Source organism: Nylanderia fulva, unplaced genomic scaffold, assembly GCF_048542155.1.
Source record: "Nylanderia fulva isolate GAGA-0341 unplaced genomic scaffold, ASM4854215v1 Scaffold1, whole genome shotgun sequence".
Taxonomy (NCBI): domain Eukaryota; kingdom Metazoa; phylum Arthropoda; class Insecta; order Hymenoptera; family Formicidae; genus Nylanderia; species Nylanderia fulva.
In genome coordinates this window covers 7869133-7893690 of record NW_028189192.1, presented here as the reverse complement: position 1 = coordinate 7893690, position 24558 = coordinate 7869133, and the positions used below count along the sequence as shown (strand labels likewise).

At 36.9% G+C, this 24558-nt stretch overlaps 1 protein-coding gene across 3 annotated transcripts in view; it reads left to right on the top strand.

Annotated features, from left to right (window-relative positions):
* phtm (cytochrome P450 enzyme phantom) overlaps positions 1-22810 on the top strand; it is a 97867-nt gene extending 75057 nt beyond the window's left edge. The window contains exons 1-9 of one of the 3 annotated variants that reach the window (XM_029322072.2): positions 6789-6846; positions 7898-7982; positions 8976-9330; positions 19929-20077; positions 20491-20693; positions 21445-21733; positions 21828-21980; positions 22230-22404; positions 22492-22810. In XM_029322072.2, the coding sequence (XP_029177905.1) occupies positions 9012-9330; positions 19929-20077; positions 20491-20693; positions 21445-21733; positions 21828-21980; positions 22230-22404; positions 22492-22670 (1467 nt within the window). In that variant the 5' untranslated portion in view covers positions 6789-6846; positions 7898-7982; positions 8976-9011 and the 3' untranslated portion in view covers positions 22671-22810. Of the gene's footprint in view, positions 1-6788; positions 6873-7897; positions 7983-8975; positions 9331-19928; positions 20078-20490; positions 20694-21444; positions 21734-21827; positions 21981-22229; positions 22405-22491 lie in introns of those variants that run through there. The other 2 variants (XM_029322071.2, XM_029322070.2) reach the window with 2 other exon arrangements.
* Positions 22811-24558: the final 1748 nt, after the last annotated feature.

Below are 24558 nucleotides of genomic sequence, written 5' to 3'. Positions count from 1 at the left end.
GTAAAAATAGGACAAATTCAATTGGAGTTAAAAAGATTGAAAAACTTGTTGAAACCAAAATTAAATCTTATATTATAAATAGAAAGTATATTTTATGAATATAGCTTTTATATATTATTTCTAAATAAGGAAAGGATCATAACAATACAAGTGTAAATAACATATCTATATATAATAAAATAATCGGTAAATTGGAGCAGATTTCATTGAATAAAAATCAAAAATACTCTACATGATAATTCTATGCATGAATCGTGTCGACGCACAAAGATTAAAGCATAAATGCCAGAGAGATAAAAGAAACATGAATTCATCTAAACTCCCGACGTGGAATGAGTCGCGGATATTCTCTTGAATGGCTGTGCGAGATGAACGATAAGGACGCAGCACAAGCGTCCGAGCTAGAGTCTGTTAGAGTTGCACAAGCTAGTCACTGACTATCCGCTGAATGACCGAGTCGATCGCGTAACGGAGGTGGTAGACCTAGGATCGTTCCGCATCGACAAAGGCGGGGGAGGTCGATCTGATTGATAGCACATAAAACTGGGTTATCAGAACGCAGCTTCCCTTGGACCGGTTACGCTCGCTCTTCCTCCTTCTTTTCCACGTTTTCTTCTTCCACCTTTGTTACCTTCTACGTTTGCTCGTCTCTAGAATGGCGTTTCGCATTCTCGTCTGATTAGAAGTATTCCGCGTAATATTGTTCCGAAGTAAAAGATATCGAACATGCAGTTTTAGAGATTTACAAAATTGTTGTAAAGTACACTTTGCATGATGCATTAAATAATGGGATAGTGTATTTTCCGGTTTGTAAAGAATATATTATTTTTAATATAAAATATAGATCTACTTAAATGTATATTATGTAATAATATTCTTACTTAAACACAATAATTATTAATATTTATTTATTATTTATTAAAATTATTATTTACATATAATTGTTCGTATAAATTTTGTATAAAATTTTGGTAGATAATTAATTTATTTTGATTTCGTGCTGAAATTGTATTTGCATCTGTATAATATACTTAAATAATCGTCGATCTCGAAATACGCATTCAACTGCATTTAACTCGCCGTCTGACTACACTGTCTTCATCTCCTTGCAAGGACACGGTGGGTCCTTGTTTCAAATGGAAAGTTTCGGGGGGAGAAAGAACAAGTCCATGAAATTCGATGATGTCGACATTATTCCTCTATACTACCATATATTCGAAATGTGAGTAGGACATGCAATGTTGGTGACTTGGATATATTTGGCAAAAAAGGTACCCTTTTTATGGAGATAGCCGTCGGAATGGCTGTTTGCCTTTCCAAGAAGGATCATAACGCAGTCTCGAACTTATACGACCCTTGAGCTGTAGGGCAGTCGGCCATTCAATGACGTCTCGAGTAACGCATTTTTTAAAGGAAGCTGAAAACGTGCACATGTGGATCATATATATATATGCGCGCTATTTTAGGTGTAATAAAATAACGAAATCAATTATCAAATTAATAGCATCGTAAGATAATCGATAATGAATATTCGAGCTTGCAATTTTGCAACATCTAAACTAGTGATCGCACGATTTCAAGGGTTGTGCATATATATATGTGATAATGTATGTAGATGTGGTGGTGGCACAGGTGAGCTTGGAAAGTTCGTCGATCCGTGTCGAGGAGAAACGGCGATCTCCTCGCTACCGAAGGAAAAGGACCCCAACCTTGATAACTGGATCCAGCCAATGACCCCGGTCGTTCGTTGCCCCGTAGGTCGATACCTACCTACCTACCCAGGTGCAGGGGTTTAGAGGGAACAGGTAGGTAGGTAGATTGGTGAGTACGATCCTTGTACCCGTTGCCGGGATCCTTAGGAGGAGCCTCGGAGTCTCGTAAAAAGCGCAAGATCTCCCCAAGATATAAATAGATATCCTCGTGCCGCTACCGAGCGAAAGGAGAAACAATGGCGAGGTAATTGAATTCTTCTTGCGAGCCAGCCTGCATCCGGTACTTTTCTCGTTATTGGCGAACTAACAATTGACACTTGCCTACACATGTCAGGGATCATTCTCACCGCTTTTATCATCGATCGTCTTAACATTCGTTTTACATTATCGTAGTTTAATGTTTATATAGGAAATTATATTTTATTTATTTATATCTTTTGTGATCTAATTCTTTTATGTTAATATATTATATGATATATATATAAAAATTGTGTAAAATATTTTACTATGAGAGATGCAAAGTTGACCATTTTGATTGATTGTGAATGTAAGACACCCCTTTAAAAGGGTGATTTCGAAATAATGTTACTATTGAAAAATCAATTGATGACCCATTCCGCGATTTTATCGACACGAAACGCTTTGACAGTCACACGACACCCGCCGTGACCTCGGGAAATAACGAGAGGTCGCGTCTACTTTCGTTTGAACGTCGAGGGAAGAATTTCGCGATGCGGCGGACCTTAGACACCTAGCGCAATGGGAACATAAAGGAGAACGCAAAAATGGGATGCATACGATTTTGAGGTCATCGCAAGACAGAAGAGGGGGATGGAAAGGAGGAAAGAGAGAACGACGCGACGCGCGAAGGATAGCGCGTCGGGGAAGCGCGGCTCCGAGAGATCGACGCACCCCAGAGTTCATTATTCTCTCGAGCAGGCAAGGCTCGACAAAAACTCATCACCAGCAACCCGGCACCACCTCCTTCGCCTCCCGCCCTTCCCGCGGGCGGTAGGGATTCTCGTGGAAAAATCCGTTTCATCGAACCCGCAGAGTAGTCGTCCTTAAGTCGAAAGAAAAATAATTTCATTATCCCGGGAGCGAGTGTACGGTCTCGCAGGCACGGATTTAGCGAATATGTCTCTGCTCTCCGTTCTCCGTGACATACACTAGTATTCCACGCGGAACGGAACGATCGCCCGAATCGCCTTTAGATCTCCGGTGTGGAGGGGACACCTTGATTCGTGAATCGTGACTAGATCGCGATGAAGGACACCTTCGCGAAGAGAGAAAGATCGAGAGAGAAAGAGGTCCTCGTCCGGGCCTTTGGTCACGTACGATCGATCACCGTAGCGATTGCAGCCCTGGAGCCCCCGAGAGAACACCGGGGTTGGTACCCTCGCTCCTGCATTCTGCATTCAGTGCATTCCCCCTGCGTTCAATGCACGCTGCAGACGATATCTAGATGGCTGCCCGATGTCTGCCGCCGCCGCCGCCTGAGAGAGAAGAATCCGGCTTACGCTTATACGGTAGGTGGTGGTAGTTATGTGCCGCTTCGGGAGAGACTGACTGAGAGGAGGTGGAGGCCGTAAATAACGGTCTATAGTTCTCGAAGGGGAGGATCGGGTCTTCTCGTTGAAAAGCTATCTTTGGCGATAGCCCTTTGCAAGAGTCCTGCGAATACACGATTCTTTTCAGAATTCTTAAGGAGAGTATCGGACTCTTTAAATAAGATAAGATGACAATCCTCAATAGCGAGGTACGACACTTTGTGATAAAGAAAGAAGAGCGATTAAGTATTATTATATTTTGTGATAACTAAATTCTGAAAATTGTGACATAGTAAAGTTCATTTTCTTGGATTTATATATGATAGGGATAAGAGATTCTTTTGTCATAACGAATGACAAAGAGAGAAATAACATTTCTAACGGTGCTTTATAATTTGCATCTAGCCTTATAAAAATAATAGTTTATACACGTGATAGAATTTCTCATTTATATGCATACAAAAAATTATAATTAATTTCAAGTACTAAATATAGCGATTTTTTCCAACGAATAAATCGAGAGATAGAAGTAGACAAAATGAGGAGGGAAGAGAGACTGACAAGTAAAAGTAAGTTTGTGTAATAATGCTTTACTTCTCAGATTCGCGAAAACCAGATTGGATGCGTCCGAGGACGAAACCCTCGATTACTCAAAGTGGTTCAACGACTCGGCGCGGCGCGGCTTAACGATCTCTTAACGCGGGCAGCCATTATCTGGAGCACATCGATCACCGCGATTAAATTCTATTGAGCACTACAATCTCCCTGCGGTAATCGGCAGTGGTGGAATTTCGATACGATCGCGCATCCTCATCTGTACCAGATAGGAAAGTCGTCTTAGCCTATCTACTCTACCAAGGGTAGGTAGGATAAGACGACTTTCCTATCCTACCAAGTCGGGTTTAGGCGAGGTCTCAGCCACGATTAGACGATACGACGAACTCTCAGTCAATGTCGTTCCTCTTTTCTGCCGTATCGAATCAAGCTGCTTATTTAAGCAATAATCAGCCCCCTTTTCCTTTGTTTGTTTACGTTCACGTAACAGAACATTTATTCACAAATCGATTGTATCACGTTATATTTTTGTGCTGAAAAAGTATATATTTTACAAAGATACAAAAATAATAATTTAAACTATTTTGCAAGATTATTTTGATAAGATAAGATGCACGTTACAAAGTACCGTGAAAAAAATCTCTTTTTCTTTTGATCTTTTATATGAAAAGAAAATAAATTGCAAACATTGAAAAAGAAAATTTGACAAGGCTGATTTTCATAAAATTTCCTTCTAAATCGTCAGTCGCGCGATATTTTGTCTTTCTGCCGCTTTGCGTAGGAATCTTCCGAATTTCGATGCCGAATCGATCCTCTTCTCGATCACGATCGAATGATCCTAGCGGCGTTTCTGGCCGATTCAACGCGCCAAAGGAGAATGAACAAGAGGCGGAGAGCCAAGCGGCGACGCCAATATGCAGATTTAACGTCGCGAGTGACCTTTGTCGGTCGTTGCACGTCCCGTCAGATAGCTCGGGTGCATTTGTACTCTGTTCCGCAGTCGGCGATGCATACCAGAACCGGCGCAGTGCAAGGGGGGCTTCGGGAGGGGGACGAGGAAAGTCGCGCGGGTCCATTCGCTACCGATCTCTCATCAGCGCGGTCGTTTGCTTTATCCGCCGAGGTCCGAGCAAGAGCTCGATTAAAGAGTCGACGCCCGCCCTTCGTTCGCTTCCTCTCTCCTTCTCCGACGCGATCACTTTACAAAATTAATTGTCGATCGCGAATTTTCAAGTCTCCTTGTGTCGAGAGCTCTCTCGTTGGAGCATCTTGCGAATTCATTTCTAGAGCAAAAGATAAATTGTCAAATTTTTTTTATTTGTTATCAAAGATATAGATTTTCGCTCTTTTCTCTTTTGCTATATCGAAATTGTCGTCAAATTTTGACTCTTGTATCTGTTGTATCGAATTAGGAATGAGCATAAAAGAACTTGCACAAGTATCTATCTGTCAAATTTTGAAAATTGTCGACATCGCGGAGGAAGGATAATCGTGCGGTTTATTGAAGACCAATATGCCTCACGTTTTCCAATGCGAATCGTAGCTCAAGAGTTCGATCACCGGCAACGTGCACGGCTGATCACGTTTTGGCCTCTTCCTCTCCGCGTGCCTCCATGTGTCCTCATCTCCTCTTCGCTTCGTCACCCTCTCCCGACTTCTTCGACTCCAATCTCCAATTCCTCCTTCGCAATCTAGTCCATTTTATGGCGGAGGGAAAGTGGCGCGCCCCATCATTGCGGTCCATTCCTCTCGCAATATCCTCGCGAAACGAGATGCTCGGCGAGACGTGCTCGCAAATGAGTGATTTACCAACGCATGTATATTCTGCATGCGCCACACGCTTTTCTCAAGGTTTGATTTAAGCTATAATTGCACATCAATTGAAAAGTCACAATTATATTTATTGTAAATTTCCAATTTTTTCTAAAATTGCAAAAGTAAAAGAAAGAGAAAAAGGAATTTAATTTAATTTTATTAAACTATGTTTTTTCATATTTTTATCATTTTTTATAAAAGGATTCAGTACTGATATATATTGTTCTCGAAAATCAATTATCTACCTCTACCCACTCATCTTCTAATCAAGAGTAGCCGAATTTTTATTCCTTCAAAAAAACGTAAAAAAAACAAAGAATCGACATCGCGATCGTGAGTGTTAAATATACTTAATCCGATTTTATGTTTGCGAAAAAATCAGATTCCAACATTCTTTTCAATCGTTTTGGTGATATTAGCAGTTTTCAGATAAATAGAATTGGTAGAATTTTGGCAAAGATAAGTATAAAATGTACAAATCAAATATATGTATGTAAAAATATACACACAAATAAATATAAATATATGTATATATGAATGAACTATAATATAGTTAGAACGAGCTGACTGATGCAAAATGTAAATTAAATTCAGAAGCGAGAAATGTTCTTTAAGACGCGTTGCATTACATTTAAATTTAATTACAATAATTTTAGAATTGCGCATCTCTTTCTCGATTTAAAAATATCCACATTATTTGAAAAAGATTTATATTATTAGAGGATAAAGAATTAGAGAATAGAGATTAGGTATTAGAAAATAAAGATTTATAATTGCATATTGCTTTTATTTCTCTATATGCTGCTTTTTTGCAATTTTTGGTGAAAAAGTAAATCAGTAACTGCATATTTCGAATACTAATTCAAAACATAATATATATAAAATTAAAAAAATTTTTTTTTTGTACGATCTCCAGTATTAGTACAAAAAGTAGAAATGTTTCTCTCGCCAATGAGTGTTTTCAGGCAATTTTCCAAGAGGTTAAAAGGGCATATTGGTGATTGAATATACTCAAGCTTCGTCAAGCGGGCAGTGGGTCACGATAGGAAAAAAAGCCTTGAGCTCTTCCACTTTGTTTTCATTTTTTTTTTTCGGTTTAACTCGAGCGCTCTGGCACGTACCATATAAATTGAATTCGGGGCCCAGAGACGCGATCGACGTATAAACTCGCACGTGATTGGCGAAGACGAGCGATAGTTCGCACGTGAGCGGAGGTGAGTGCACACAGGATTCTCGTAAGGTGAGCCAAGAAGGTCAGTCGTGTGCGTAAGGGCAACGGGTCGTTGATATTCTGGGGTGTGCATGTGTTTTTGCAGAGATATTAGGAATATACATATTCATAATATATCCTCTCGTGATCTCACAAGGAACTGGTTAGTCATATATATGGAATTTTTATTTATTCAACGATAAACACGAATGTATAAAAAATGCGATTTTTAATTGAATCTAGATTCATTTATTCTTTTAACGCGAATTATTTCCAAGATATTCTTTAATTAGTCGTAAATTGTGTGCGTGTGCGTGCGCGAATAACTCGATAAATTATAAAGCGAACGGCTTAGTTCATAAAAGCCAAACCAGAAGACTTGTTGAGTCAGGTAGACTATACGTAACTTTTTCCTCGGCTAGTCTGTCGAAAAGGGTCCTTCTGTGCGAAGGAATTCCTTTTCGCATAGGCGTGGAGTGGCAGAAATTTAGGCGATATATTTTGTGTGTCAGGGGGCGTCTGCATCGTATATTTAATAGCTCATCAAAACTGTATTCAAAATAATTCTTTTTTGATAAAAAAAATTGTCTGTTTTATTATATTTAAAATATTTTAACCAAATTATGAATCGGCTCACACACTTGTATTTTAATTGTATATATTTTTTAATGTTGCAAAATGGTTTTATACATTTTTTAATGTAGAAATAACACGCGTCGTATTTCTCTTTTAAACAAGTTTTTAATACTTGTTTGAAAACATGAAACGTCTATTCCAATGTTATCGAATATCACACACTACAAATCTTTGCTGTCGCAGCACGAGTCAGTTATCATTTGGTAGTCAAACGACTACTCGGATCACTTTCGTCAAGTCTGACGATGTCACTTAGCTCGATACTGCGGTCGAGGTTACATCGTATTCTTTCTTGTAATGTTTTCCTTTCGGCGAAAATTACACGTGTAAATTTTATTTTCTCTTTTGCATGTAAATCAATATAATTGTCTGTTTATATATTTATCTAAAATCACATCTTTTGTTTCTTATTATTTTAGATCTCATTCCCGCGCAACAAGTTATATTATTCAAGAAAGACATATACGTTGTGGCTGCAATAAAAGTCCTGTGCTTGCAGATTTGGTAAGTTTTGTTAACACTTCTTTGAGTCTACACAATTAACGTCTTATATAACTGCTAAAACAATATATTTTATGTTTTTTAAATTGTATTTTATTCGGAAAAAGCATAATTTCTGCGATATATTTCAATAATTAGAATTTCTTAGTTTCTGATAATTTAAAGTAAACTTCAGACACGCAATTTAACAAATATCAAAAGTTATTTTATAAAGCTGAAAATGGAAGAAATATTTTTCTTTGTGATTTATATTAAATTAATGTACAATAATCGATTGAGATTATTTTTATATCAAAATTGCAAACAAAGTGCCGACTAAAGATCTTGAAAAAGAATATTTTCGCATCAAGCGCAGAAGAGTCAACTTATCCTACTTAATATCGTAAGGATACTTAAATACTGAATATCGCAAGAAATGGAATAAAAATACGAAATGCCACAACACCGCTAAACATTTGCGAGCCAAAGTGTAGCGAAGTAAAAAGAAATCCTGTCGGCGCGCCATCGAAAGTAAGCTTCCTCGATTCATCAGCGACTCGCCGGCACGTGTTTAACCACGTGTCGGCCTATATCGCGTAGTCGCAGCACGGAATCATTCCTTGTCCTCTTCGCGCGCGATTGCACGTGCGCGCGCGAGTCTTGATAATGAGATAAGTTTACATATGCACGCTGCGCCGTAGGCGCAGAGAAAGGTGTTTATCATTCATTTCTGCCGTTGCCATTCCTGGAAGCTGCAATCGCGTTCCCTCAATTAGAAGCGCTTACGATCGCTGAGGAGGAACATACGCGCGAAACATTTATGTGATTTATTATCTAATACAGCAGATGTACATTTAATGAATTTAATTATTAAGTACTCTCTCCTTAACACATCTCTATCTCGTCGTCTTATATATAACAGCTACACATTTGTAGAAAAATCTTACAACACGATAATTATAATATCTTGCTTTCACCAAATTACTGTTATTCAACGGTATCCTCTTTAATTTGCAGGTGCCGCAAAGTATCGCTTCCCTTTCCTTATAAACAATGATATCCCTCATACATATTATCCTCGGTATATCTATCATAATTTTGGTCTATATTTTTCGTGGTAAAACGCGTCAACTTCCCCCGGGACCATACGGTATCCCGCTACTCGGTTATTTACCATGGCTAGATTCGAAACGTCCTCACGTATCCCTGACAAATTTGGCGAGGAAGTATGGACCGATTTGTGGACTGCGAATGGGCTCGATCTATACGATCTTGCTGTCGGATCCTCAGCTGGTAAGGCAGGTCTTTGCGAAAGACGTGTTTGCTGGAAGGGCCCCACTTTATTTGACACATGGAATAATGCAGGGGTACGGTAAGTTATCCTCTTGATCCTATTCTTATATAAATTAAATCCACACTAATATACATATACATTTTCTGTATATCCTTAAATTAATTAAAAGTAGATCTGCAACGTATAATTTAACGAAATGACATGGTATAACTGTCATTTAAAAATGAAAGAGATAATGTTTTATTATAATTAGTTAATGTATTATTATAATTAGAAAGGGAGAAAAGAATAGAGAAAGAAAACATACTAACTTATAATTATAGTAATTAAATATTTATATGACGTTTCAATTTCAATTCTCTCGAGAATGAACAAAATTTAAGTATAATTTAGTTATGGTAAATCGATTTTAGATACGTTGAGGAATTTTTAAAAATACTTTATAGACAGTTGTTGACCGCATTTCATCCGCAATCTAACTGATAATTCATATAATCCTGAAAGTGCATACAAAAAAACTCATATGTATCATACTGTATGACACATATGGTGTATGCCAGTCGCGAAACTCGTGCGCGATCACGATTCGTCGGAGAAGTGGTAACAATGGAGCGACCGGCCACACAATGAAAGGGCACCACCGGTCGTTGTAGGACGTAACGGTTCCTCTAACGAACGAAGTTTCGCTGTGGGCCGACTAACCTACTAAATGGTTAAAAAAAGATATCTGCCTACCATTCGGTGGTGCCTTAGGATCCACAAAAAAAAGCTAACGTCTCGGTTCTATCTCATGGAATTAGGTCGGTCCCGACGTGGATCAACGATGGATTTAGAGAGTTTCCGGGTGGCGTAAGACCTACACAAAAATTCTTCCGCGTTAAATTTGACGAGTACGCGCAGTGAAAGTCTCTTTGAAGAGACCTCGCCCTCGAGAGCGTAAATGAGAAATGGATTTCTTTCGACGACACGTCGTATATTTGCTCGCAGTGTCATTCAGCTCTTTGGGATGTTTCCGAAAAGTCTTTAGAATACGCTCGAGAGTTTTTAGAAAACGCTCGAAAGTCTTGCGCGAGTCTGTCGTAAAATTGCGTACTCCATTTTCACATATCTGCTTCTTTCATACCATAGTTTTGTTACGCATAATATATTTACTAGAATAGAATACCTGAAATGAATTACAAAAATAATTTAAATCGCAGATTATAATATTTAAAATATTTTCATTTTCAATAATAACATTAAAAAATCAAATACCCTGATAAAAAAAATTGATAAAAAACAATAGAAAACGATTGCATCGTTTTTAATCGTAGTTTCATAACTATGATTAAAAACAATTGATTACGATAAATTTTCAATCTTTTTTTTCGATAAATTCCAACAAAATGATAAAAAAACAATATATATTACTAGATGAATTTTATCGTATTTTAACGACTGAATCCGATTGATAATAGAAAATGAAAGAAAACAATAAGAAACGATAACATTTCTTTCGGAATATAAAAAGTGAAATAATGGGTTACGATAGGAAACGATCAAACGTTTTACAAATCCTATCGGTTCCTAATGTTATCTATTATTATTTTTTTTTATCAGAATACTTGAAAATTATGAAAGCAATTTTTTTTATAAATGTATTGCTTCAGTATCATTCAACATGTAATAGTGATAAGAATGAGTTCATAAATACACTCATTCGATTGTCGCAACAACGAGATAAAACCGAGGCTTCGCCGAGGCGTGAACCGTCAAGGAGAATAGAATAGAGCTAGTCAGCCTGATGTCCCGTTCTCGCGATAACGAGGACTCTTTAGACTCTAGATCCAAGTGCCGTTACGATTTTCGATTTACGATCAAAGTTACCGATTACGACGTCGACATTTGATAGCCGGTCTTATGCATACAAGAGAGTTTCGTTCGTGCTCCGTTATTTGAAATATATAGAGTGTGTTATTGAATATAAATATACACGCTAGATACGTAAGTATCGCGTATCCTTCCTCGGTGCTCCATATTCATAGAAACATTTTGCAATTAAGCTGGTTTTTTTTTTTTTTAATCGAAGTCTACGTATATGGAATAAACGTCGCGATTGATGACGTTTGCGGGTACAGCTATCGCTATGTAGTCCCTGATTCACCGCGGCTTTTGTTTCCAAATGAAAACAGGGTTACTCGAACGGTCGTAAGTTTCGCCCGTCGACTGAAAATTCGCCGGCAAGGCCACAAATTCCGTCGTCGGCGACGGCGGTGCCGAGATCGGAGCCGAGCCGATCCGTGCGGGACGATAATTTCACGGCAAAGTGTACCACGGCACCTGGTGGTACACCTTACACCTCGTTTCGAAAGCTCCCATCCTCTCGTTCGCGATCCACCGCCGTCTTCGGCGCGTTTCCCTCTCTCTCTCTCTCTCTCTCTGTGTCCTCCTCCTCCCGCCGCGCGCGTCTTCTTTCTTCTTTATTTCTTTTTTCCCTTCTTTTTTTTTCGATTCCCAGTGCATGCACGCGCGTGTGCGTGTGCCTTCGACGATGTTTACGAGGCGCCATGTCTCCAAAGTCAACGGCCCCGTGATTTCTCCATTCATTTCCTCCGCGCTATCATCGCCGATCTCTTTTACAAGCGCGCCGATCTAGCGAGCCGATAAAATACGTGTACATATTACGAATCGACCAAGATATCAATTTTAGACTAATTTTATATTGATGATATGTGAATCGTTGATTGAAAATTTGAATCGTTACTTTATATATACAGTCAGCTGTAACAGCGATGCAATTTAGTTGAATTTGCTTATCCACTTTGAATTTTAGATGTGATACTTTATATTTGAGATTTATGCAATTAAACAAGTCTCAATTTATTTAGACTTGGTTCATACAATTTTTAAGATTGTGTGAAATTTATTTCACACAGTCACAATAATGAAGTGAATATTGAATAATATCATTAATCGGAATCGAAAGGAATAAACTCGATAAAAAATATATCATGCGTTATAATATATCTCTTGTTAATGAAAAATTTTCGACATCTTTTATGAATACGTATAATTTCATAAAAATTTTGTTTATCTTGATTTTCACGATGTAAACTCCAAGAAAAATTCTTGTATCACTTTTTGAATTAATTCAAAGTTTCCAGATAAACTGTAGAAAAATTACAGAGAAAGCCATAAGAGAATGCAAAGGCAAATCCAGAAAGAAAGAAATTTTAATAAAAATGCGACAAATTGACGACGGAGCATTTGATGATGTATACGTTAAATTGATACAGTGCAGCCACATCCTTTGCCCTCGCGACATTGAGGCGCTTCTGACACCTTTCACGAGAGGCTCTTGCGTCCAGAGAGTCTGCCTCCACTCCTTGTAGATGCCCCTCCAGATTATTTAGGAAAGATCCTCCCGTCGCGGCCGTTCGCGTGAGTCTCCTTTCTTTCTCCCCATCGGAATAGCGTCTGGTGGGGAATTCCTAGCCACGCCTCCATCAACAGGTAACAGATCCGTACAGGTACTACCTCGTATGATACACGTAAAGTTTCGCTAACTTGTTAGATCAACCGCGAGCGTTCGATTCAGAAGGAAAGGGAAGCCCTCCAAAGTCTAACGCTCGTTCCAAGTAGTGAGGCTCGGGATTAGTCAGACGTCGCGAGCCTCGCTGTAGACCTTTACTACTTGTGGGCGCACGAAAGTATATGCTTCGCGGCGCATTGAAGTCTCTAAATCGAAGCGTCGAAGGACGCGTATTCCGATCAAGTGCGACGAATGCACTTTCAAATATTTATTGCACTTTCGACAGATGAAATTAAGGATTGATAATCTCGAGTTATTTCTAAATTGCAGAAGAACAAAAATGCATTTTATGCCATATTCGTGCGATAATTAGAATATTTATGTATATAAACAACACAATAAAATATAAAACATTATCTATTCATCTGATTTAATTTTCTTTATTAAATATTGCGTTAAATATGCTTCAAACGATTATTGAAACATTGTTCACTTAAAATACATTTTTAAGAAAAATACGATTAATTTATTACCTATTTTAAAATTATAATTTACTGCATTCTTTTAACTTTTATAGCTAAATATTCTTTAAAATTATGTTATCAATAAATTATATAATATTCTAGTTTGTGATTAAAATATATATTTGCTTGTGAGATCTACATTTCGTCGATTATATCAGAGCATACTATTTCCCAGTATTACGTCGGACAATCTAGAGCGCTTTTCTGTTATCCGAGCCGTGAAATCTTACGTGAGATAAACTATACACATAAATCGACGATGACGATGCCGCCGTTGCCTACATGAGAGATGAATATGGGGAAGAATACCAACTCGGGAGGCGCGTGTCTTCCGACAGTGCAACCCGTGATTATCCGACAGCGCGTTTACACGCGCCTTTATGGGCGCGCTCACATTTCTTATGCAGATTGGCAAACTGGTTGCCCCGCCACGATACAGATAATGTCGTACGTAATAGCGTTAATTTATTATAGAGCGCGCCGATGGCGACGATAACGCGTCGTCTGTAAACATATTACGCAAATTTTCTGCACTGCATGTCATGTGTCGCGCTGTCGAATATCGATCAATTCCGTTTTACAGAGTTCGATTGTTCTACGTATCGCGCAATTTAAAGTAAAAAAGACAGACGAAAGAAAATGGAAGCAACTGTATGAAAGATATATTTAACGATTTTTTAGATATCGTTCTTTCTTCAATTTAATAAGGAGCTACAATTTGATTTCATAAAAGTTTAATTTGCATATACGCATATATGCAACACTAACTTAATCATCGAGTTATATTAATGATATATACGCGCATATAATTAAAATCGAGCAATAAAAATATTTTTTTTTTTCGCGTTTAATAATTTTCTATTCTAAAACCGAAATATAATTAGCATATAATAACATGCAGGCTTGTGAAATATTTCAAACCAACGGCATTTCTTAGAATAGAGCCTTTGATTGTTCTAGGAAGTTGTCTTAGCGAAACCTATTATAACAAGTAATTGCATTGGAGATCGTGAAAAGGATAGGATAGATCGGAAATGCCGTAGATACCATCAGGTAACGGAGAACGATCGGTCGGCGATGAGAAACAAAGTATTAATAGACTTCTGAGAAACGAACCGAAAGTAAGAGTAACGTTAATCCTTATAAGACACGTCTACTAGAAATACCCGGGAAATAACTGTGCCTCGCGTATAAATTACGTTTCAGAAAAATACTACAAAAATATATAAAACTACACGTGCAAAATACTTGGTAAAAAAAATTATAATTTTATATAGTTAATAAATTTTCTAATACAACATATCGTTAAACATTGAAATATTTTCTTAAATTATGTCCATTTTTTGCAAGAGAGATATATCATCTCATTACTTAACGATATATTGTAAAAATATGTATAATATTATATATTAATAAATCATATTAATTAAAATAAATATTCGTCTGTGTCGCGGAAGATTTCGCAATATGAACGATTACAAAAACTATATGAATATTACTCACAATCAGAGCTGACAATAGTCAGCTTGAAGCCGATTAAAAATCATTGCGATTACAGGCTAACTAAATCTAGAGAGCGACCGAGTGTAGAAACCTAAAGGTGTCGCGTTGCACCTTGTACAGTCAGGGCAAGGTGTGCCGGTAAACAGCGAGGGGGGACTTGATCTTGGAAAACGATAGACCATTGCGCCGACACTCTCGTTACCACCGGTGCATCGACCTGCATCGCGGTGATCGTCAAAAGTGTCTGGACGATGCGACGGCGTTGGCCTTTAAGCGGGTCGACGAAACCTGAAATTCTCGACGTCCTTGATGCTGCCGCTGCGGCACACGCGAGCGGCAGTATATTGACGCTAATTTCAGCTGATTAAAAAAAAAGAGATCGTTTTGTCACGATTCACTTTTATGACATCGCAATTTACTTCGAATCGCTCGATAGGATTCGACGGAGACGGTCAAGTTTTCGCCATTTGTATACCATCTGAAATTGTTCGAGTATAACTTGGTTTCTTCTTCATCTCTTCGATGAACGCGAGGCCATTCTTGAAAGGCAGCGAAATATATATATTTAGTTAATTCCATTTATCTCTCCTGATTTGTCATTATTGTGCAAATACATGATATTATATGATAAATTAAAAATGACGATAATCTGCAAATATCATTTCTCTACTCATTATTTATCAAAAGGAACATTAATTATCAAAAATATTTCTTTTCTCTCATATTAAATTTCTCAATTAAAAAAAGGTTTGTAGATTTATTAATTCAATTGCACCTCACACACTCGTGGATCATTTTTATACAAGTTCGAGAAAGAAACAAATTAACAGACGCGAACATTGATGTAATGACACGATGATCTACAATCGATTATAGAAAAGTCGTAGTTCCATTCGGACTTGGCATACCTCAGCACTGACTCAACGATGCGGTCAGAAGCGCGCGTGTAAAATAAGCGTTACAACCAATCGAGCTTCCATATGTACACACTGTAGCCGACTATTCCCGCTTAGCTTATTACAAACGCGTAACACTGACGTAAGATGTCCGCAATTTTCCCGACGACTTGTTTTCCTCCTTCGCGCGCGCGGGAGAGTGGGTGTGGGTGGAATTTCATTTTTTCTTCACGCATACAGCAATTCTGCTCCTGCTACGCAGTATCCTTGTATCTCGCTTTTTTTTATTCTACATTATTATTTACGCATCTACCGTTTGTACAGCTTTTATCGTTGCAAATTTGTCACATCCCTCCTTCAGTCATCATGTATCTTCGGTAATAAATTTCCAAAAAGATTGGAATTTTATTTGTCAGTGTCACAAATATATAATTTTTTTCCAAAAAATACTGTCGAAGAAAATTAAACAAGACGACAAAAAATCAATCGTTTGTTTTCTGCGCTTGTAATCTGTATATTTTTTTATTTACAATGGTAATATACACACATTGACAAACAGCCGTTGAATCCTGCTCGGGATGCATCCTTTTTTTATATTTATTTAACGAGGGATTATCCGCGATTGTAGATGAGGCACGTTTTTCTCATTAAATAGACACAATATGATAATACGTTTGTTCTCTGCGCTTGTAAATCTGTGCAATTTTTTAAATTTACAATGGTTATATACATATATTGGCAAAGAACCGTTGGATCTTGCTGGGGATGCATCCTTTTTTTCCTGTTTAACGAGGGGTTGTCCGCGATTGAATAGATTAGGCATGTTTTTTTCACACAATACGATAATAAATATATCGTTTTTTCTCTGCGCTTGTAATCTGTGCATTTTTTAATTTACAATGATTATATACACATATTGACAAAGAGTCGTTGAATCCTGCTCGGGATGCATCCATTATTTTTTGTTTATTGAACGATTTATTCGTGATGGAATAGATTAGGCATGTCCGAGCAGACCCGGGACCGGCATGTCGCACAGATGCGAAGTACTCTCACTTTTATCGGTCTCCTTGAAGGAAGTTCTGCCGGTCGTCGACAGTTTTGCTCTGCATCCGCGGAGAATTACAGTTAGCTTTGCAAGGACGAGCCGACGGCCTCTCCCGTTAAGAGTGACGGAACGTTGTATGAACGGACCGTTTACATTATCATCAACTTGTCACGACCCGCGCTCCTGAAAGAGGACTTTTTTGCATGTTAAATTAATGCAATATTCATAAAAATATAATTTAAAAATCAAAAAATCACGGCAACGATATCAGGAGAGCGGTATTTAATAATTTATGATTATTAAAAATTCAAGCGAGCTTAAAACTAGTATCATTTCTTCAAGAAAGATAAATTAATAAGGAAAATATAAAACCTACCAATATGCACACTCGTGAATTTTGAAACAAAATAATTTCCAACAATGTGTGTTTAAAAGACATATTTATATTTGCTTATCTATTTAATTTTGTGTAATATTTCGCGATCAGCTGTATCTCAACTGTAGTAATGAGAGAAATGATCCTAATAGTGTTCTAATTTGTAAAGAGCAATTTTCAATCCATTTAATATTCATCTCGACAAGTCATTAAAGTCTTCCACGATTATCGTATTGACTCATCTGTCGAATCTTGCAATTGGAAAATCATTTGCAATTAACTGCACGATAAAGACGTTAAACCTTCGCGAGTAGTAAACGAAGACTCTGCACATCTATTGCAAAATGCTTACTTTAATATAATATTTGGTATAAGAGATCTTTTTAATCTCTATTTCTCTTCTCTCGCAGAATCGTGCTCGCAGATTCCTCAGGAATCTTATGCATAATTCGGAGATTAGCTAAGGACTATTATCGAATACTAGTCGAAACACTTAGAGTATGTGATCGACAGCGCTATTCCGGTATTTTAATGATCTCGCCTTAATAAAACGCGCGATCGATCGGTCGACTGTATTTGGACAGGACGACTATCGCGCGCGTCGCCTTCTCGCGCTGCATTCATCGGAGTTTTTACCGGCCGAAGTGGAATGACCGGCCCTGAAACGTTCGGACGCATGTATGCATTATCCGTCCTCTCGTCCGGTTTATTTCTGGCGGTTCGCGAATTCGTGGTGAGCGCGCTCCTCTCCGTGCCGTGCCCGAGAGTCCGAGTGATGTCATCCCTTGAAATCACCGCGGCGGGGTGTTTAGTTGCGTAAGAATCTCAACCGGCAAAGAGAGCCTCATTGTTTGTAGCTTCGCGTCCGTTTGTAGCCGCGCAGATGATGATGCATCGCAAAGATGAGAGGCAATGTTACTACAAATTACTACAAAGTTGCAACCAACTGTTCCCAGCTTTTTCTTTTACGAATCCTTTCTTAAAGATTATTATCTCAGTACTCTTTTTTTGAAAATTGTAAATTAAAATATTAAACAAAAAAAATGGAAATGCAATACGCAGGTTTGCTAAGATGTAGAATCTATTTCTTTATTTTACAGCTTATTTTTTATATAAAATATGCAATCAATAAATATATTATTTAAATCTCTAAATTACCGTGATATTTTGAAGTGGATTTCTCAAAAGATTAAAATATTACAAAGTATAAAATATAAATAATGAATAGAAATGTATAATATTTGTCTTTGAAATATAAGATTTATTTGTTCAAAGGTTCAATTATGTTATAATGATTTTTCAATTCTCTCTATTTTATTGCGAACATAATTTAAAATCCATCAAGCAGAGAGAGAGAGAAAGAGAGAGAGAGAGATTACCGCGTACTCGCGAGATCCCGGAAAGTTTTCTTGGCGTCATTTAAATACGACACTGACCTATCGACAGCGCTGCCTCTTAGAACAAGTTGCGAATGATAAATAGTACCGCAAACACACATCATGCGATAACCTATTTGTACCCTGACGTATATACTTTTATTACCTCTTCTCTTGACGTTCGCGAGCGCATATATCATGACGAATTGCAAATTCGCAGAAACGATCGTCTCTCCCTCGAGATTTCGCTTTCGTACCTCTTCGTGTACGAAACCGAAAGTCATCATCATCATAGATCAGCAACAGTCGCTATTAAAGACCTCGCTGCGCTTCTATATATTTATTTCTCTTGCTCCCTTACATAATTGACAAAATTATCAATTTACAAGTAAAAAAATGACAACCCAACTTATCGTTTAATAAATTACGCGTCAAAGATTTCGATCTGTATTCCTGTGGCGCACCGACCGTAAACCTCGATTATTCGGTCTCATTGAACGATGATCAGGATTCCGAGATCATTCTCGCGCGTGTGATCTGGCTGCGAAATCGGATGTACATATACGCGACACACCTTTCACTGTCGTGGCGCAAATTTTTCTATTGCCTCTTTAAAGAGCATAATAAAAAAACTTGTTTGAATCTGCATTGCAATAAAAGAAAGATACCTACATAATATCTGTTCCGATCAGGCTAAGTAAATATAATCGATAGTCGACATTTTATCTGTATCTACACATCAAGTAGTCGCATAATAACTTATCTTATTGTTAGACTTTCTGTACTGAAAACAGAGAAAGAGAGAGATAAAATGTTTGATAAGAATGATATAAAGTTTTATGTTATACACATACATATTTAATATATGAATTTTGTTTATTAATATATAAAATAATATAATGGAGAAAAATGTACACAGAGAGAGAGAGAGAGAGAGAGAGAGAGAGAGAGGTAGAGGAAAAATAGATGGAATAAATGTTTGAAAAATGCAAAAGAAATCGTATAATAAATAACGTGAATGAACACTTTGTCGCTATCGCCGTCACGCTTAATCAGCAATCGCTATTAATCGCCGATCGCCGTACCTGGTTTTATACCGCGAATATACCGAAGGGAGGGACGTCGAGAATGGGCGCGGTGAGAGATTATTGTTTATTCATTCGCGAGGATTATCCTTCGGTGAGTTCAGTGGCTGCGCCTACTTACGGAATGACTGTAATCCTCTCTCACTATTTTTTATACCCTCCCACCAGGAGTGCGGCTTCTACGCATACAGGAGGAACGCGATGGACATATGTTCGGGTAGTGGCATTATTTACGATCGTAGAACGGACAAAGAATGCCTTTGTGAAAAGAGAAGAACAAAAAAAAGATACAAAAAGTAAAGAGAAAATTGAAAAAAAAGGTTCTCATTTTTCTTCATTCCTTTATGCGCTTGACAGGTCTCATTTGCGCCCAGGGTGATCTCTGGAGGGATCAACGAAAATTTGTAGTTGGATGTATGAACAATTTCGGCATGTTGAAGTTACCCGGTGCTAAGAGAGACAGGATGGAGGAAAGGATTATCAAGGCCGTGAACGAATGCATATCGGTAAATTAACGTTTAGCGTTAGTAAGAAGTTAGTTAAATGGATATTTCAGATCATTATATTGCGTAAAAATTTGCCTCTAAACGAGTATACCGATGACCCAAACATTTTATTCCAAAAGGAATAGCGACGCGAATTAACACAAATTCTTGCGCGAGTTATCATTTATTTATCTGGAAATGTCATTGCATTTAATGAAGCTATTAATTTCTGTGACATTTCGACATGCTATCAACGATGACGTTTAAGAATTTAAATGTAAAAATCGTTGCTATACTGAAGAGAAAAAATTGCTCGATAATTCATTGCACTAAGCACAGATGTAATGCTTTACAAAATATAAGAAAATGTTCCATATTAATTCTTAATTAACGGAGAACGAAACAGGTAGAAATTTTTCTCATCGATTCTTTAGAAACTAAAAGATCGCTCTACGGAAGACGGTATCGATCCAATGGAGACGCTTCATCACTGCGTGGGAAATTTGATAAACGACGTCGTTTTCGGCAAGATTTACGAGGAGGACGACGAGGTGTGGAAATGGCTCAGACATTTACAGGAGGAAGGAGTCAAGCATATCGGAGTCGCAGGGCCGCTCAACTTTTTGCCGCTCCTCAGGTACGGCTTTATCCCTGACAAAGATCCTTCGAAGATCCTTCCCAATCGACTGCTATTTCTATAATGACGCGCGATATGTTTTGCATCTCGCTAACGGAAGGTAAACCGCATTACCTTGCGGAAAAAAAAGCGATTTGATCCGCACGACCAATTAACACGTCAATGATGAGGCAATGATTCATTTAACGTCTATGCAAATGCCGTGTTTTTTTATTGAAGGCGGTGGCTTTTGAACGATAAAAGGATATGGAAGGATAGATCATTCTTTTTTTGCATATATGCAAACGAAATGATGAATTAAAAAATAATCTTGATAGTAAATAATAACTCTAAAAAAATGACGCAAAAAACAATTTGCTCGTACTGATTTAATGCATCAGCTAAATAAAAAAATAGTAAAGTGCACTCTAGACAAGAAGCTATAATTATAAAATATATAATTAACTTATTCCAATAAAAGTTGTAATGCGCGGAATGTAAAAACTTTTTCACACATAAATATTTATTTCATCTAAATAAAAACGAATGTATTTATACTATTTATTACATATATTAATAATTAAATTATTTATATTTTTATAGATATATGTAAGTAAAATATATTTAAAGATATTCAGCTGATTTTTTTATATTAAAATTAACGCGATAAAGAACAGTTTTATCTATATTTAAAAATATGAAAATTAATTTAAATTTATATGAGAGTCATAAAAATAAATTTAAAAAATGTTGGGTTTTTTCAACTGTTCAGATTTTTACCACGATATGGCAAAATAATGACGTCAATTATCGATGGCAAACTGAAAACACATCAGATATATCAAACGTTTATCGATGAGCATCGTGCTCGGCCCGACAAGACAGATAACTTTCTTGCGGCATTCGACAATGTAATGAGACTCAATGCGGATAATCCTGGACACTTTACTCAACCACAATTTTATCATCTCTTGGCCGATATGTTCGGCGCAGGCACCGATACGACTCTTACAACCTTTCGTTGGTTTTTACTCTTCATGGCGATACATCCAGACGAACAAGTATTAGATACTTTTAAATAAATGTTATTTTTTATGAAGAGTTTCGATTTACCGTACGGTTTCAGCCGAATTTTATATATCTTTATTTACCTAGAAAAAAATTCATGACGAAATGAACGAATTGTTGGGACAAAAGCTGCCCAGTTTGGAAGACAAACTTGTTTTAATTCGACTCGAAGCTGCCATCTCAGAGACACAAAGATTGCGAAGCGTCACTCCGCTTGGAATTCCTCACGGAACACTCGAGGTAACTATAACAATATTAAGTAGAGTAAGAAAATTAATACAATTTTTATATGTATATTCAGTTCGTAAGATCCAATATATCCGATAATTGGATTGTGTTGGTTTTTGTATACGTATATAATAATTATAATACTTGCAAATCGAGAATATAATTTTTGTCGGCGACAAACAATCGCAGTTAACTCTGTTATTTTTGCACATAACAAATGAAAATTAAAATAAACAATGCGAAATAACACATTGCATCCAGGATACAAAAATAGGCGATTACGACATACCGAAAGGCACTATGGTTATTCCGCTGCAATGGGCTATTCATACTAACCCTTTAGTCTGGCACGACCCGCTCTCTTTCAAAGTTGACAGATTTATCGCTGAAGATGGAACTCTTGCCAAACCGAAAGCATTTTTGCCCTTTCAAACGGGTAAGCTATAGAAATGCGAAACGCAGATCGAAAATAGACGATTTCGTTTAAATATTAACTAATATGTGTATTGTGTTTTATCTTAAGGTAAACGTATGTGCATCGGTGATGAATTTGCCAGGATGATATTATTTCTCTTTGCCGCAAGGATTCTTCACTCATTTGTTATCTCTGTACCACCCGGTACCTGCATCGATCTGGAGGGTGAATGCGGAATCACTTTGGTTCCAAAACCGCATCGATTAGTTTTCACGTTGCGGGAATAAATTTACATATAGTAATATTATTCTTATACTGATTAAATAATACTACAAATTATATATATACAAAACTAAATATATATTTACAAATTTCATGAAAATATATATACACTTTATATTTTCTATATATATGTATAATGTATCATTCGTACAAAAATAAATAATAATAAAAATATTTTTCTTTTACTAAATCCTACTACTAATATATAAATTATAATGCGTTCTTTATTATTACGTTTCATATTTTTTAATCAAATTTATGCATAAATGCTTCTACCAAAATAATTTTTCAATGAAATTTATTTAATTGAGGACCAATGATCATTTATATTATATAGTTACGCATTAATAATTAATATTATATTGATATGCACACAATGAGACTCATATTGTGTTAGTAAAATTTATTAAAAATCAAGATTTTATTTTATTTTCCTTTTCTCTAAAGACTTACTTTTATCAAATTATAACAAGTTGCGGCACAAAAATTGTTGAAATACATGATTTTAATTAATTTTAAACATCTGTAACTGATTACGATTACTTGCTGTTTTGCCTGTTTACTTGCAACAAGTTGTACGTCAAACTTTTTGTATGTATACATTTTTCACAAGGCAGATATTAATGAGATCGGTAGCTAACGTCATACAAGATGTCAGATATTCGCGTGCCGGTTTATAATCTGATTGCGATAATCTCGGCAGTTAAATATTTCGCCATCGCCAAATATTTTAACATGCAGATATACAAGAAAAAAAGAGTGTTTTTATTAAAGCGAGGCGAGTCGCGAGACGGAGAAAATATTCACCCTTTGAAAATGGAGCGACATTTATTCGCCCGCATCTCGCGACTTTTATATTTTATATCAGGTGCATGTTTACTACCAATGCACGCTCTTAATATGGAATCATACGCCGTTAAAATGTCAACCGCGATCACGGATTATTGGGAGATGATTTTACATAAATCGCCCGCGCGTCCCTTCGCTTCGCTCCTCTCTTTCTCTCTCTCTCTCTCTTCTTGCACATCTCGCATCAGATTCGTGAAATTCCGTCATCGTTATGCAACACGCATTTTTTCTTCTCAATATAGTGGCCTTGGATAAATTATAAGAGCGCACCGTTCACCAGAAGCTACCGAAATGTTGATTGCGTTTCCTTCTATTAATTGTCGAGGCACACAGAAAAACGCTAAGGAATATATATAAAAAAAAAAGAAACCAAGAATTTCGACTTTTTTTGAAGAGCACAGAAAAGGTCGAGGCTCTTGAATGATGAGTGCATTCGAAGGCCTCATCCTGCTTCTTACTCATGTTAACATATTTATGCATTTTAAATGTCAGTCAAACGTTCGAACAACGCGTAAAATTATGCAATCAACGTAAAATTTGTAAAAAATTTACTTATAAATAGTTAATCTTATACACCTTGCTTGGCAGAAATTCTGCTAATTTAAATTCACAGATTATATTCTCGTCTATTTTTATCTATTCTTATCATATGTGTACATAAAGAGGATTCTATTTTTTGTATCTTAGTTTCGGCAAAATATTCGAAATAAATTATCATTTTCAGTGGATGGATCAGCTGTTTGCAATAACAATAGTCCGCAATATGATAAATTATCGATCAGTTCGCCATTGCTATACAGTTTACATAATATAGAAAATATGACAAACGTCAGTCTCGATTCTTCCGAGGACAATCACAGTTAACTTTGAATGCTTCTTCTAACAGATTACCTCGCGATGGCCCAATGCCCAGTGCCACGTTAATCAAGAGAAAGATGAGGAAACTCAAACGAACCGAGCTATAAAAAGAAGTTGCTCTATCAACACACTTTCAACTTTGTACTGGGTAGTAAAAAAAAAAGCCACAAAACGCCTCTTCCTGCT